This window comes from Clupea harengus, chromosome 6, assembly GCF_900700415.2.
Source record: "Clupea harengus chromosome 6, Ch_v2.0.2, whole genome shotgun sequence".
Classification (NCBI taxonomy): Eukaryota; Metazoa; Chordata; class Actinopteri; order Clupeiformes; family Clupeidae; genus Clupea; species Clupea harengus.
The window spans coordinates 28,284,680-28,300,320 of NC_045157.1; the positions used below are offsets into that span (position 1 = coordinate 28,284,680).

Here is a 15,641-nt window from a genome sequence, read left to right on the forward strand (position 1 = left end):
TCTTTTTCAGTTGCTTTATTATTTCGACGGTTTGCTTTACTTGACATTTCGGTGTCTAGCTATGACCAAAGTTATACAAAAAGTTTAGGCTACATACAGATAACGGCAAGCATAGGTTTAAAATGAAGGTAGAACAAGTATTTAGAATATAAAAACGGGAGCCACACTCAAACACGTCCACTCACTCCATGTTCAAACCGGAAGCCCCCTGAAACAAATATTTAACAAGATATCGTGTTTTATTGGATCATTCAGATGGAAAGGAGAGAATGTGGCTGATGGAGATCATTTCCAAGCACTGTTAATGACTTAAGAATATATGAATCAAGTGCCTTGTATTAATATATTCCTTGTATGAATCATGTGCTTATGAAAGCAGGAACATGGCTTTTCTGCGTGTGTGTAACTTAGAATATTAGGTGCCACTTAGTCTGCATATGTACAAGAGCATGTTTAGACCAGAAGTGATAAGAAGGGTCGAACTGTGCTTCTTCCGACCTTGCAAAACTTCCATCCTTGCCTCGGACGTCAGAAATCCACCACGTGGTTATCCCTGTTGAACGCTCAACTAGGATAGGCATGGCTGCTGTAACAGTAAAAGCAGATTGAGAGTTTGACTGCTCTGAGACATTCGTACATGTGGCCAATTACTTAGCATTTTACGCTCGACCAAGATTAATTCGCATTAAGTTATGTAGTACTGTGGTGCATTGTGTTTTAGTGGATGTTTACAAAACAAGTTTCTACGATGCATTTGTGTGTATCATTGTATGGGAATCTCAATATAAAACATGCAGCATAAACAGTGATTGAATTTCTCTTTACTGAAATTTTCTTCTACATTTCAGAGTTCTTTGGAAGTCACAGGGACATTCAAGAACATGAAAGTGAAATTATTTGCGTATGGTTTCAACCCATCAGTTATTCAAGATCCACTGTATGTTCTTAACGAAAGAGAACGTTGCTATGAACACATGACTATGAGTTATTACAAATTAGTTAATTCAGGGGAAGTCAATTTGTAAAAAAAAAAAAAGAAAAAAAAAAAGAACACTGTTCTGTGTAAGTTCCACATTCAGATAATCTTTTTTTGTGTTATTGCGTTGTGTTTCCTTAGGCTGCATGTATGCCTGCGTTTGTGGTTTGGTGGTATGTCTCTATACAATATGCAATAGTGAATTTGGGAGTAACTCTTATCATGAATGCCAAAATGTGGTGATAAATATGCATTAGATGTTTCACTTTTAACCTGTTGTTTGCGAAGGTTATTATATTAAATTCCAATTTCACATTTTATGCTCCAACTGGCATCAAACAGTTAAGTCTGCTAGCGTATTGATGTATGTCTGATTGCAAACAGCTAAAGCAAGTGGAAGTAAAAATAGAAAAATAAATGTATTTTATTTATAAATGGTCTAATACGGCATTAAAATGTACATGCAAAAGTAAATAAGTAAGTAGGTCAGTATGTAATTACCTTGGCCCTATGCACGATAAATATTTTTTGTTTCTGATGAGTACTTCAACATTGAAACTGCAGTGTACCAATAACAGTCTCAAAAACACGAAATCAGACAGCCTGGGTTTTCTTATGACACAAACTTAAGGAATCAATCCCATCAACTTGCCAGTCAGGAGACAGGGGTAACGCCAGTATACATATACATAAAGTACAATATTATTTATGATGGACTAGATGGTAAGTTAAAGCTGGCGAGTTGATCTAACATTAGCAACACATCATTAGCAGTTTCATAAGCCGAGGGCAGATAGAGGTCGGCCCAATTTGCATTGTATTTACAGATCCACAAATTCTAAATGAGGCAAAGGTATAGAGCTACATCCTAGCCATTTTCAGGTCATTAAGGTCAGATTTTTTTTTTCATCAAAAATCAATGCTAGGAGAGGGACTTTAAACTTGCAGCTTTGAATTCTGTGATGGAGTCCAGTATGCAGATGTGAGGGGGAAGGGAGTTCCAAAGCCTGGGTGCAGCACAGAAGAAGGTCCTGACCCTCATTGTGCTGCGCTTGATGGGTGGTTGTGCCATAGACCTGCTCATGAAGACCACAGAGAGCAAGAGGGAGTGTAAGTCTGAAGTAGGTCTGATTATGGAGAGCTTTAAATGTTAATAATAACATATTAAAGTTGATCCCTTGTGCCACAGGAAGCCAGTGTTCAGTGGACTCTAAAGGAGTAATAATCCGTGCTGAAGAGTTCTGGATGAGTTGAAGTCGGTGAATACATTTATTGGGGATGCCTACCAGAAGATTTGGGAGAAGCGTCGTAATATCGAGGAGGGCGCACATCACACCAGACATTGCACTGGTTACCTGTTAGATTCAGAATAGATTTCAAGATTATTTTACTATTCTACAAATCACTCTATAGTGCTCTCAAGGTACACACCCAGTAAATCCCTGAGGTCTTCTGGCACTGAACTCTTAACAGTTCCAAAGACCAGGACAAAGAGAGATGGAGAGGCAGCTTTTAGATTCTATGCTCCCAGTGTTTGGAATACTCTGCAATAAAACATAAGAATGGCTGAAATGGTGGAAACATTTAAACGTGAATTTAAGACCTACCTCTTTAATCTCGCCTATCATCTGTCCCCTCCCTCCTTCTGTGAAGCGCATTGTGTTACATCCTGGTATTAAATGCGCCCTATAAATAAAGTTTGATTTGATTTGATATAAAGCAGGGCGGAGTCTGTATGCTTAACTAGTATGAAGTGTGTTAAACTGCCAGAGTGTGGTCTAATTACAAGAAGTTGGTACATGTCGTTGTTAACGCCTCATTGGCTTGTTACAGTGTAGACCAGCCTATGTAGGTGGGTTGTGTTCGGTGGTGCATTGAACACCCTGTTGTGTTACGAAGGATTATCGAAGTGTTTTCGCCGTTTAAAATACATGTTTATGTATTTATTTTAAGTTTTTATTCTTATGTTGAATTTGTAAAGAACTTTAGTTGGATCCATTGTGCGCAATGCCTTTTTAACATGGTGAGGTTTATATACACATCACTGTTGATTGGGTAACACCTCTGACAAACCCACCAAACGACAGAAAGCGTAAGATACCTTAAAGTCCGTTGGATACCGTTGGATACCATGTCATTCACCCCGGAAACTGTTTAACCGATGTACACTGTTTTCAGATTGAACGTGCACAGTTACGCATCCGCCTCCTGACCTGATTGGTTGTTGTTTTGTTAGAGGACATAATCCCACTGCTATAGATTACTCCAAAGTGAAAAGAAACCGCTCATGTTAGAACTTCTCTGTACTTGGCCTACAACAACATGTATGTCATATTTACTCTTTTAGCGGGCTTGGCAATTTTGCCATTTTTGGTGTACGTTCGCTTTCCATATTTCCTACACGATTTACGGTACATACTTAATGGTATTGCTCTTGGGAAACGAGTTGGAAAATACTCTTCTAGAAAGCCCTGCTACACCATCCTGGACCGTTTTCTTGAGAGGGTCAATTTACACCCGCACAAAAGTTTCATCATTTTCGAGAATGATACGTATTCTTACCAAGACGCCGACAGGCGAAGTAACAAAGTTGCCAGGACCTTGTCGCAGCATTGCAAACTTCAAGAGGGGGACGCAGTTGCCCTGTTCCTTGGAAACGACCCGGTTTATGTATGGATCTGGTTGGGTTTAGCCAAACTTGGATGTGTACCCGCACTTATAAATCATAACATAAGGGCGAAATCCTTGTTGCACTGTTTCTCTTGTTGTGGCGCAAAGGTGCTCATTGCAGCTGCTGGTGGGTATGGAAATGCATTGTTATATAGTGTTTTATGTACTGATAAAATAATATAGTGTGTAGAATAGTGTACTGATTCTTAGAAAGCATAATATATCTGTGATTTCTGTCGAGGTGGAATGGTGGATGTTAAGCCATAATTGGACAAAACTTGCATTCATTATTTGTAAGGAAAGTAGTGAAATGTTGAAATGTAATGTTTTGAAAGGCATCTGCTCTGCCTTTTAGAACTGAAAGACGCTGTTGTGGAAGTTCTTCCAGCACTGCGAGAGCAGAAGGTCTCAGTGTTCCTCCTCAGCAAGGAGTGTGACACAGAGGGGATAGAAGCCATCACAGAAAAGATCGAGAAAGCCTCTGATGAGCCCATACCACCAGCTCTGAAGTCAAACCTGACCATTAAGAGTCCTGCCGTGTATATTTACACCTCTGGAACAACAGGTACGCCTCTGCATATTTTAAATTCTGTGTATGTGATCATGTCTTAGTCAGCTTCATATTTATGCTGAAATGTGTATTTCATTGTACAACCCGGAAGGTCTTCCCAAGGCAGCTGTGGTAAACCATGAACGAATGTGGCTGGCCAGTTTCATGCAGACTTTGGCAGGTGTACGGGCAGATGACATCATATATGTTTACCTCCCTCTGTATCACACTGCTGGATTCCTGATGGGACTAACAGGAGCTATAGACCAAGGTAACTGTTATTTGACTCACATTTCCAGCTCCAAGGCATGTTGGTCACCACCACACAAACACACACACACTGGAATGTAGTGTTCATAATTATGTTTTCATTAGTGAATAACTACCTGCAACGACAAATTGTTGTTTTTTCGTTAGCTTAGAATGAGCCCTTCGTATCTACATAGGGAGAGGGTCCTCTTCCATGTAGTCTGTCATGTTGCACCGCCAAGTTTCTACAGTAGCCCAGAATGGACAAACCAAAACACTGGCTCGAGTTTTAATGGCATTCAACGGCCACCGTACCCCTACCGGCTTGAAAAGGGAAGGGTATTCAGCTGGTTGCAATTCAGCATCCTCACTACTAGACCACTAAGAACTACACACTGTACCTTTAAAGTCTTGTGTATGTCAGCCCTGCTGTTTCCCCTCAGTTCTGTTTGTGTTGGATTCACGTTGCCATGCCGCATCTTTCTGTATGAACCCCGAGTTGGAAGTAAAGAGTCCTCGAGACTGTGTCTTGTTGTGCACTTGGGTCCGGCCCTCAACTGCAAACGTGACAGGGTTGACCGCAATGGGAAGTGCCCATCCAATAGCACGAGGAATTGAACATCTTTTCCTATGTATAACAAAGAATATACTGATGTATGATTCTTTAATTTGAGTATAGGTATAACAGTGGTCCTGAGACGCAAGTTTTCAGCATCACAGTTCTGGAATGACTGCAGAAAGCATAATGTGACTGTTATCCAGTATATAGGTGAAATAATGCGCTACCTCTGCAATACACCAAAGGTAATCGTTAATAAATATGTACTTTATCAATTCCTTGTGTTTCAGAGAACATTTTTATACAGTGTAACTCTTTTAACAGTCTTTGTTGACAAAGATTGTCTGCTTTACTCTCACGTTTTAGAAAGACAATGACAGAACCCACAAGGTCAGATTAGCCATTGGCAATGGAATCAGAGTCGATACATGGTCAGAGTTTCTACAGCGCTTTGGCAATATCCACATCTGTGAGTGCTACGGTGCCACTGAGGGAAACACTGGCTTTGTGAACTATGTTGGTAAAGTCGGGGCAACTGGACGGGTGCTCTCACTACAGAAGGTGAGGAAGAAAAGACAAATGGGGAGGATGCATGTGATATTCCAGGTCTTTCTCCTGTATACTCACTCCTCTGTCTTATCTCTGCTATGGGTTTGTTTGCTTTGTCAACAAGAGGTTCCAGCCATTCGCCCTGATTAAATATGACACGGAGAGAGGAGAGCCAGTGAGAGACTCCAGAGGCCTCTGTGTAGAAGTGCCAACAGGTAACCCCACTAACAATCACAAATCACAGTGAATCTCATTGTCTCATCACCTGCACTGGAGGAAACTATCATCCTTCCCTTGCAAGTCAATGACATTGCTTCACAAAAATGATGTAATTGAAGGCACTGAAAGTGGACGTTGGCTCTTTTGGAAGGGTGGTAAAAGTCTGTATCAATGTTTTGTGTACTTTTTTTGCGCAGGGGAGGCTGGCCTTCTAGTGGCAAAAATCACCAAAAGGGCCCCTTTCATTGGCTATGCCAATAACAACCAGCAGACAGAGAAGAAAAGACTGAGGGATGTTTTAGAGAAAGGGGACTTGTACTTCAACAGTGGAGACCTTCTCAGAATGGACGAGGAAGGGTTCATCTACTTTCAGGATCGAATTGGAGATACCTTCAGGTGAGCTGAAATTTGTTAGGGGTTCCTGCGTTCCCCTACCGCGTAGCTGAAATCAACCAGTGTTTGCAGGTGGTTCCTGCATCCCATTAAGAAGGAGTACAAAGACTGCAGTTCTGCTCTCGGGTTCCTTCTAAAGTCTTCATAACTGAAGCTCACAGAGTATCTCAGGTGTGAAATGTTATATTTATATGACATGTGCATGATGTTTGAATCAAAAGTACTCAATCTGTTGCATTCTTTGCATCTACAGTTGCATCTACAGTTAGTCTTTAGGTAGTCACGTGAATGAGGATGTAACATGCTCTTATCAACACCTTGACCTTTATAGTCATCTGCAGGGGCGGACTGGCCATCGGGGATACCGGGGGAATCCCCGGTGGGCCGACGAGGTTGGGATGGTCCAAAATACCGACCCACGTCTATAATCAACCGGCCGTCCCACGTACACCGCCGGCACTTTCAAGTATTTTCCATACGTCTCAGAACACGTACAAGTTCCTCTATTAACTATAACATTAAAATCACTGACTGATTTGTATACTCCTCCTGGCGATCTGTATTCACACTCATGGTGCCTATTTTTCGAAAATGTTCTGAAGTGTCTTCTGAAATGTGTTCCTACGGACTTCAGAAATTCAACGTAAGAAACGATCTCCACCTTATTAATGAACACTGAAAATGGGTTCTTACACAGCCGAAGTGTTCTCAGCTGTGCGGATTGAGGATGAGGATTCTTAAATTAAACGCACCTGGATTTGCATATACGACCCGCCAGGGCACGCAACCGTAGTGACGTGTGCCGTCAGCCCTTCTTAACACGGAGCGGCCCGTGGGGCATCTGGTAGTTTTGAGGAATTGCATTTAGGAAAACTCTGGGCCATTTACGACTGTTATTTCGCGTGACAGTGACAGTGATACAAGGTAAATTGTGTCGTTGACTTGGCCAATGTTAGCTTGCTTTTCACAGATGAGGTAACGTTCACTACCAACTAGCCTAGCTAACGTTAGGTAGATACATGTCCAAAATTGAGACCGTTATGATCTGGTAAATAAGCAAGCTGGCGCTATTGTCATCATCGAGATGATCTACTTTAACATGTTAGCCGTTGTCACTTGTTTACAATCGATGAGCAAGCTATCCATGGTGGAAGTTGTAAAGAGGGCAATCTTATAATTTCTAACCAGCTAGCTTGTTATGCTAAAATCACTGTGTTACACACAACACTAACATAAACAATGTTAATATGTTATCTAGATTAGATAGTGAGGTCATACTAACACATGAGTATAATGATATTGTTTTTTATTATCATGTGACTATAATGCGCCCGGGCCAGCAGAGTTAGTTTAGGTTCTGTTACTTAACTTATTGTTTTGTTATGCACCTTCAACACCCCTACACACACACACAATCACACACCCAGCATGCAATACTACTAATACCACTGATGTTCATACCCCATCGTATGTTCTATTCTGTTCATTTCTACAATATAGTTCATACTAATTCTACCCTCTGATTCCAGTTTCTTTATTGTGTGGATATTCATTCCTTAATGTTCTGTAGTTATACGTATAACCATCTGATACTAGCCCAGAGTTAAGCCTATTCATCTAGCAACCTATACCTACCTTGGAGTGTTACAATAGCCAGTATCATTTTATTCCATGTGTCCACCCAGGCAAATTGGTGGATCCAAATGTTATTAAAAAAAAACATATATGATGTAATTTCTTTGTAATCATCCAAAATAATGTTAAGTGTATGGGTATTTTTCCAAGTAGGCCACTGACTGGTCTATACGTGCGATGCATTGAATGGGCAACGCGGAGTGTATTGAGTGGGCAGCGCGCCGTGTACTGAGTGGGCCACGCGCCGTGTATTGAGTGGGCCGGTCTGACAGTAACTCCCGGGCCACTTTTTTCCCCCAGTCCGCCCCTGGTCATCTGTCTCCTCATGGGGAAGTTACAGAGAGTGATTTATTTAAACTTTGACACACATGTGGTTTGGACTGACTGCTAATTAGACACTGCGATGTGGTATAAATATTGTTGCCAATTAAATATGAGCTTTTTTTTCTGCAATATTTGCAAACCATTGCTCTCATGTCTCAGTCACAGCAAACCTCCCAAGCTTAGTACAGCCTGTCTTTGAAACCTTGATGTTTGTCAACATTGTTGTAGTTCCTCCCGTCGCAGTTTCTTGTTTGCGTAGTTTGTTACTCTTCCCATAGATTTGGCTGTTCTGTAGTTTTTTGTTCTACAAGAATGCTCGATGTTTGGATGTTTGCAAAGGATATGATTTTATACTTGCAAATCAGCTTTTTCAAGTAAAGATTTCACTCTTTTGAAACCTGCCTCTACTACTGGGTTCGTATTCCTGCATTGTGACAATAATGTATCTTGTGTATTTTTTGTATGTGTGTATACTTATATGATATGTCACCAACACAATAGTATTGTGCAGTAACATTACTCACTATGGATTTATTTCTGTATCTGTGAATGACTTTATTCTGTATTGTGAATGACCTTATTCTGTATCTGTGAATTACTTTATTCTGTATCTGTGAACGACTCATGTGTGCCTGCATTCTGTTTCCACCAGATGGAAGGGAGAGAACGTTGCAACCACTGAAGTTACCGATGTACTTGTCATCCTGGATTTTATAGAGGAAGCCAATGTGTACGGTGTCAAAGTCCCAGGTAATTCATGGCAACTTCATATTCTCAGGCCAAAACCAAGCTGGACTATTCAGATGTGTGAAAGTGAATAAGCTATTTAAGTGTTTCTGCGTAATAAAGTTGTCAAGGTGAATTTCAGTTCAGCTTAACTGTATAAGTATTAAGGATTCGTTTCCAATCAGGCCACGAAGGAAGGATTGGAATGGCATCATTGAAAATAACTGAAGGAATGGAGTTTAACAGCACTGCTACCTACGACCACTTGAAGGCCTACCTTCCCAGCTATGCAAGACCTCGATTTATCAGGATCCAGGTAAACTTGGTTTTCCTGACATTATAATCTTGGAATCTTCTCACACGTGTCATGATCTCTGGCTACCACTTTTGGTTGACTTAATAAGCCTGAATATGTTCATGAACAATAGGCCATTAAAGGTTATGATCAAGACCTGTTCATTTGAAGACCGTCTGTTCAGTTGAACAGTTTTTGCCTCCATTTGTACTCTGAATCCCATAATTCTCCCTTGGTGCTTTAGCTGATCTGTTTATCTAAAGAACTTGAGGTTTTTGTTTTTGCTACATCACTTAAGGGATGCTTCAACTAAAAGATCCTTTTTTTTAAATCCCAGAGTTCCATTGTTGTGACTGGGACCTACAAACAGATGAAAGTCAAGCTTGCCGAAGAGGGATTTGATCCATCTGTTATTGACGAGGTCATGTATATCTTGGAAGAGGGCAAGGGCTACATCCCCATGACTAAGGACATTTATACTGCAATCAGCGAGGGAAGTATGAGGCTGTGACACATGATTCTACACTCTCTTATTTCCTGATCGATAATTCACTAACTTGTACTGTTGAAGAGATTATGATTATTTGCTGCTATGCTTTTTCACTGTGGTATGTTCACATTGTATGTGCACTGTCCTTATTGTACATATTTTTCTTGACTAAATTACAAAAAACTTTGCTAATACAGAGATATTACAATACTCAGCCTGTTAATAAACTGTGCCTTTAGAATTCAGAATTTTATTTTCTGTTTTAACTTTTTATTTTCTTACATTTTCAAGAAAAGGCCACCTGCTGTATGAATGATATTGTGCATCAAAAGCTGTGACAAAATATAAGTTTAAATAATATGAGTGAGTGAATAAAGAAATGATGACATTTGCTATTTAGTCTGTAGTGCATAGGCGTCCATTGGGGACGTGTTAAAGCAGTTGAAGTAGTTGACTCTGCTGCTGATGATCCAGGGCTTGGGGCTCTTTGGGGGGCAGCAGACCTGCTGCATGCCGCACTGCATCCACGTCTGGGCAAAACTAGGCACGCTGTAGAACTTGGTCAGCTTCTTCACCACCTTTCTGCCCAGGATGTTGTCGGCTTGTTCTGAAATATTGGACAGGGTCCCGCCGGTGTTGGATGCTGAGCCGTCCTTGGGCACAATCATGGGATCTCTCGGGCTGTGTGGCAATGCACTGCTGCAACTTAGAGAGCGTGCTGTCTTCTTTACACCTGGCAACGCTGGGCTTTGAGCCTTCAGTGTCTCCGGTCTTCCAGCTTCATCCTTCAGCTGATACACAAAGTAAACACACACCTAGATTAATGAGGCCCACATTAACTGGCAGTGCATACGACAGCAAGTATGTAAGGAGTTTTAAGAGTTATCGTCACGCACATAAGCTCTGATATTATGCAATTTAGAAAAAGGCTAAAGATGAGAGTGTGGCAACACTCCTTGTATTTCCACATTGATGCCAGGATGAGTTCCCCAGCTACATCATGCGCTATCTGGCGAAGCCATTTTGGCTCTATTGTACTTTGTATTTCCATTTAGTTGGGTGTGACCGACTGCAGTGAGAAGTACTCCACCTCAGGTGTGCTGATGGAAAGCCTGCGTGGCTCCCTGCTCAGAATGGAGCCGGCGGTTTGGCGTATGATGGCCCAGTCCCTGAGGATGTCTTCTGGGGTGGTAAATTGTGAGGTCACGGTGAAACGGATGATCAGCTTATTGTGAATGGCTGCAGGGATGAGGAACATGGCACCTGACTTTGTGAGCTTTTGCAGCAGCTCCTGTGTCAGGGCATTACCCCCCTGTATTAGAGAGAAAAGACTGTCATTTACATCTGAGCTCTTGTGCTTGTTCTCTGTATTCAGGCAGAGGTTCCAGCAATTACTATAGCAATCTTATCCCTGTAAAGTGGAGTTTATCTCTTGAGATTATAAATCAAGGCCGTTCTCTTTTCTAGTTTACAGCCTTGACCTGCGTACATACTTTCTATGCCCATCTAACAAATGCTATGGACAAAGGCTACGTTTATGATGAGCTAGTTTTTGCATACCCTCAAGCAGAAAACCACCAGGCCCAGGTGGCGTTTGGCAGGCATCTCAAAGTTGGGGTCACTTCTTACATGAGATTCAAAAAGCTTAGCCATATCCACACCCTAAAATAAAGAAATGAATCAGACACACATCCAGAACAAATTAAATTAGTTATTTTCAAAAAGGAGAAATGAATGAGTCATATGGCTTTTTCACTGCAGCCATGTTTGTTAGCTAAATCCCTGAGGGGAGAATGTGTCATGTTGAGGAGAGATCTTACATGTCTGATATGCGCCTGCAAGTTCTTCAGTCCAAAGGAGCGCATGACAAACCAAAGTTTCAGTGAACGGAAGCGGCGACTCAGGGGAATCTGCCAATGCTGCATGTGCAGATAAGGAGAAATGGTTTTACTCTGAATAAAAATACAAATTGTGGGAAATTTAATGAAAAGTAGTTCACTCACTAACACTAACTAAAAGTAGTTCACTAACTAACTTTAACTAAAAGTAGTTCACTAACTGCCAGGTTCACTTATTTCACAGCCAAACTAAGGTGGATGGCAAAAACCAAAAGCTGTTAAAGCTGATTAAAAGGGGGGGGGTGTAATGACTGAAATGAAGGTTGAGATATTCCTGAAAGTCTGAAAATGAATATTCTGCCAGAAGAGCTCCTGTGGGATATTTCTGTACCATAAAGTCGGTGGCTCCTGAGTTATCATGCCTGAGGTAGATTGGGTCGACGCTGAAGGTCTGTTGGAGTTTGCACTTATCCTTCACCCTGCCAAGAAAAGGAGCAGCAAGACACAATTTCACAATACTGGACTGTGGACTGTGAATGTGCAATCCCATACAGGCCAATCCCATACAGGCCAATTCCCATGCTAAAAATTTGTCTCCAAAACTATAGTAGACGTACATTCCTGATCTCTAGATATCTATTCAGCAGGTTATTTAGACAGGGCCTTGCAGAGTCGCTCACCAGAAGGCAGTACAGTCAAAATGAACCATCATCCATTTGGAAGGATTGAAAACAAACGAGTCGGCAAACTCAATGCCCTCGAGACACCCTCGGAACTCCGGGCAGAGAAAAGCCGAGCCAGCGTACGCCGCATCCACATGCAGCCAGAGCCCCTCTCTGGCACCTGTCAGGGGTCAGGGGTCAGGGGTGAGAGGTCAGAGGTCAACACACAAGACATCTGGCTCTCGATCAAAGCAAACAAAGCCTCACACAGAGCAAAACAGCAGCTGAACATGACTGATTCACATATATGTAAATCAGTCAGATCTGCAGATCTTTTTATTGCCCATGTTTAGATGGTTATTTTTGTATTGAACTGCTTTTAATGGAGGTGAAAAAGTAAGGAGCACTTACACACTGGTCCCAGCTCTGACAAGTAATCAAAGGAACACACTCCTGTAGTGCCCAGGGTGGCACAGAGCTGGTATGGAACAAAATACATGAACTCATTACCCCAGGCCAATTATCAGAAATAGACCAGCAATGTATCCTGTTGATTTATGTGGTCTTTATTCAACTTGATATTAAATGAACATTGCTAGTTTTGTATTAGTTAGATGCATAGAACTGATGCAAAGGTGTTTGTCAATTCACAGACCCCTTAACATCGTAATCATCATATTAATGCCACCAGTAGAGGGGGCTGCAGCAAACATGCACAGACCACAGCCCCCATGCTTGTCATAAACACTGCATCTACTACATATAGCACAGTAGTGCCCTCTCCAGGAGGGTATTCATTCATTCATTTACATTGGTGCATTTGAAAACACCAGGGTTCCCATGTGTTTTAGATATCAGCTATAGCAGAAAGGCACTGATTGTATTTATTGAAGAAACAAAAATATACTTGTTGTCTCGTTTTCACACTAAACATTTAGTTATTTACTTTTCCCCATGTGAGGACCTATGATGTCTTACCATAATTGGGATGAGGCCGTTCTTTCGGTCCTCGTCAATAGCTGTTTGGAGAGTGCTCCCACGCAGACCGAAGCTCTCATCGGTGGGAAGGAACCTGACTTTCACCAGGGAGATGAGCCCAGCTTTCTCCACTGAAGAGTGAGCCTTCAAAGCCATAATACAGAGCCTTCTGAGAGTCTCTCAATAACATGTCTCTCAATAACACGCAACTTCTTGAATAAATGACTTTTTGACTGTGAAGTTGATTTTTTAAGTTTTCTATATATAGCTTTCCTAACCTGGTCGGATGCATACGCGATAAGTCTGGAGTTGATCACTGAGTCGTCTGAGTCCCCCTCCGACTTCTTCAGCTGTAGTATCTTGTCTTTTCGGGACGCCAGTAAAGAAACCAGGGTGCATTCACTGACAGTACTCTAAAGACGTGGAAGAGAAAATGACTTGCACATTGACATGTCGCTTATCTTAGAAAAACACCGGACAGCTATTTTTTGTCCATTAACTCAAGGCATAACTTTTCACCAAAAATTCTATCATTAGGAAATTATAATCACATCTATCATTAGGGAATAATAATCACATCTATCATTAGGGAATGACAGCTCTAACAGCGCCGCCACATATTGTGTGTTCACCTGCAGTACGCCTCCTCCTCTGCTGTCAGGGTGGTGATGCAGGAAGTGTGACGGCAGAGCGAGAGCCTTACACAGCCAGTCCATTACATTCATCTCCAGTTCTGTGCACGCAGGGCTGGATGCCTGGGAACAGTCAAAATCAGAATTCAGACCTTTTCTATGCTTTCCAGCAAAACACCTTGTTTGGTGCCCTCGCATGGGTTCAGATGACTGGTATGGATTGAGGTTCTCCATGTGAAATGCTGATCAGTGTGGATAAATTACCCAGGTGAATCCTATGCAGTTGATGGCATCAGCAAGCATGTCTCCAAGAAGAGAGGGCCAGGAGGTCAAGGCAGGGTAGTAAGCATGCATGTGTGGGCTCTGCCAATGCACCATCTGAATGAAGCACACACAATTGTCTTACACATATACATCATATTTTACAGCAAATGTATATTTCTCCCCTATTTTTATAATAAATTACATTTGCCTACGTTTTTAATACTTATTTATTAATAATAATTGTTTTTTATAACCTTTCTGACAAGATCCCAAGGTGCTTTACAGAATACTTACATCTTTTGCTCTTCGACTTGAATGTCACACCCCATTTGCCCATTACATGTGTTCATATAATTATGAAAGAGTATAGTGGATTGTCTTACCCCAGGCATTATAATTTTTTCCACATCTTGGAAAATCGAATCCCAGCTTTCTGCCTCCAAAGGGGCGTTTTCTGGAAGTAGCGCTCTCATGTACCCCGGCTGGACCTCTGGAATGACCCGTCTCTCTCTGATCTTCGTCAGGTACTCTGTGATGTAATCCACCAGCTCCTTCCCTGAACACGACAGAACACATTTATTGAAAAGAAGATCTAGCTAGCAGAACATTTCTAACAGCTTTAGTGATTCTACTCTTCCATTTGTCCACCAATAACAGAGCATCATACCACTGGTTGTCTCACTTGGTCCATAACCTGATCAAGCATCTTAGCATCAAGTGTTGTTTGTGGGCTCACCTCTGCGGTTGTACTCCTCTGCTTGCATGATCAAAAGCCCTTTCTCAACTCTTAAAGTAATGATGGCTGGTTCCTAATGGTCCTGATGTTGCTCTTGTTATTGAGATACAGAGCAGAATATATACAACACTACACAGAGAACACACCCCTTTCATGACGTACTGAACAAACATGCATCAGGAAAATTGTGTGATGCTGAGAAACAAATGTAAATAAAAATGTCCCTGCTGAGTTTTTTCTTTCCTCTCTGTTCAATTCCATATGGTAAATGTATTGATTGTTTTGTTTTTCTTATTGTTTAATAAGTCAGGAGTCTCTGGGCACACTGACAGGTTTGCTTGGGTTTGTTGAGAATTAAAGTCCCTTTTTTTCAGCTCAATGAATGGACCTCAGCTCTTAGCACAAGGGATTGTGGCCATATACAGCATATGACTGATCTGTTTCTTGGTGCGTGCCAAAAATTGGGTGCGCATCCATTTAATAAAATACACGACCACTTAATTACAAACTACCCAATTTTAAACAACTGTGATGAACCATCTTTTCATTTACAAAAGGTATGTGGTACGAATATTTTCGGAATTTAAAGTCAGAGGGTAGTTTTAAGTATTAAGGCTAAAAAATATATCACAAATTACACAAAGCATTCTTCATGATTGCTATGTGAAAGAAAATTAAAACATTCTTCATGACTCCTTTGTTGGAAGGTTTTTCAATCCAACCCAAACATGTTTGGAAAGGGGGATATGTCAGGACAGCAAATATAGACAGACCACACAGTACAGTGCTATGTGTTTGTTCTGAATAGGACATTTCAGAGGGTACAGGACTAATAAAGGAGTATAATGACACAGCACTGACTTCATGTCCATTAGCCTGCATAGAGAGAGTAAGAT

The 15,641-nt window shown here is 41.4% G+C and overlaps 2 protein-coding genes and 1 long non-coding RNA gene across 3 annotated transcripts; 1 reads left to right on the forward strand and 2 right to left on the reverse strand.

Moving 5' to 3' along the window:
- Positions 1-1,427: 1,427 nt before the first annotated feature.
- On the reverse strand, positions 1,428-2,822 carry LOC116220825. The gene is made up of 3 exons (XR_004163901.2): positions 2,584-2,822; positions 2,263-2,331; positions 1,428-2,052 (listed from the first exon to the last, which is right to left on the reverse strand). It is a non-coding gene; the product is annotated as an uncharacterized LOC116220825 (long non-coding RNA).
- Positions 2,823-3,050: 228 nt separating this feature from the next.
- Positions 3,051-10,026, forward strand: LOC105889037 (very long-chain acyl-CoA synthetase-like). Its single transcript, XM_012814794.3, has 10 exons — positions 3,051-3,773; positions 4,002-4,211; positions 4,309-4,467; positions 5,125-5,249; positions 5,371-5,565; positions 5,678-5,768; positions 5,970-6,168; positions 8,777-8,874; positions 9,036-9,166; positions 9,483-10,026. Exons 1-10 carry the CDS (start codon positions 3,299-3,301, stop codon positions 9,654-9,656), a joined length of 1,857 nt encoding a protein of 618 aa, XP_012670248.2. The 5' UTR covers positions 3,051-3,298; the 3' UTR covers positions 9,657-10,026.
- hdc (histidine decarboxylase) lies at positions 10,022-14,773 on the reverse strand. Its single transcript, XM_031568643.2, has 13 exons — positions 14,746-14,773; positions 14,393-14,601; positions 14,010-14,123; positions 13,746-13,868; positions 13,392-13,526; positions 13,114-13,257; positions 12,547-12,613; positions 12,154-12,316; positions 11,865-11,952; positions 11,456-11,554; positions 11,196-11,297; positions 10,726-10,947; positions 10,022-10,426 (listed from the first exon to the last, which is right to left on the reverse strand). The coding sequence occupies exons 1-13, from the start codon at positions 14,771-14,773 to the stop codon at positions 10,028-10,030; spliced, it is 1,893 nt and encodes a 630-aa protein (XP_031424503.1). The 3' UTR covers positions 10,022-10,027.
- Positions 14,774-15,641: the final 868 nt, after the last annotated feature.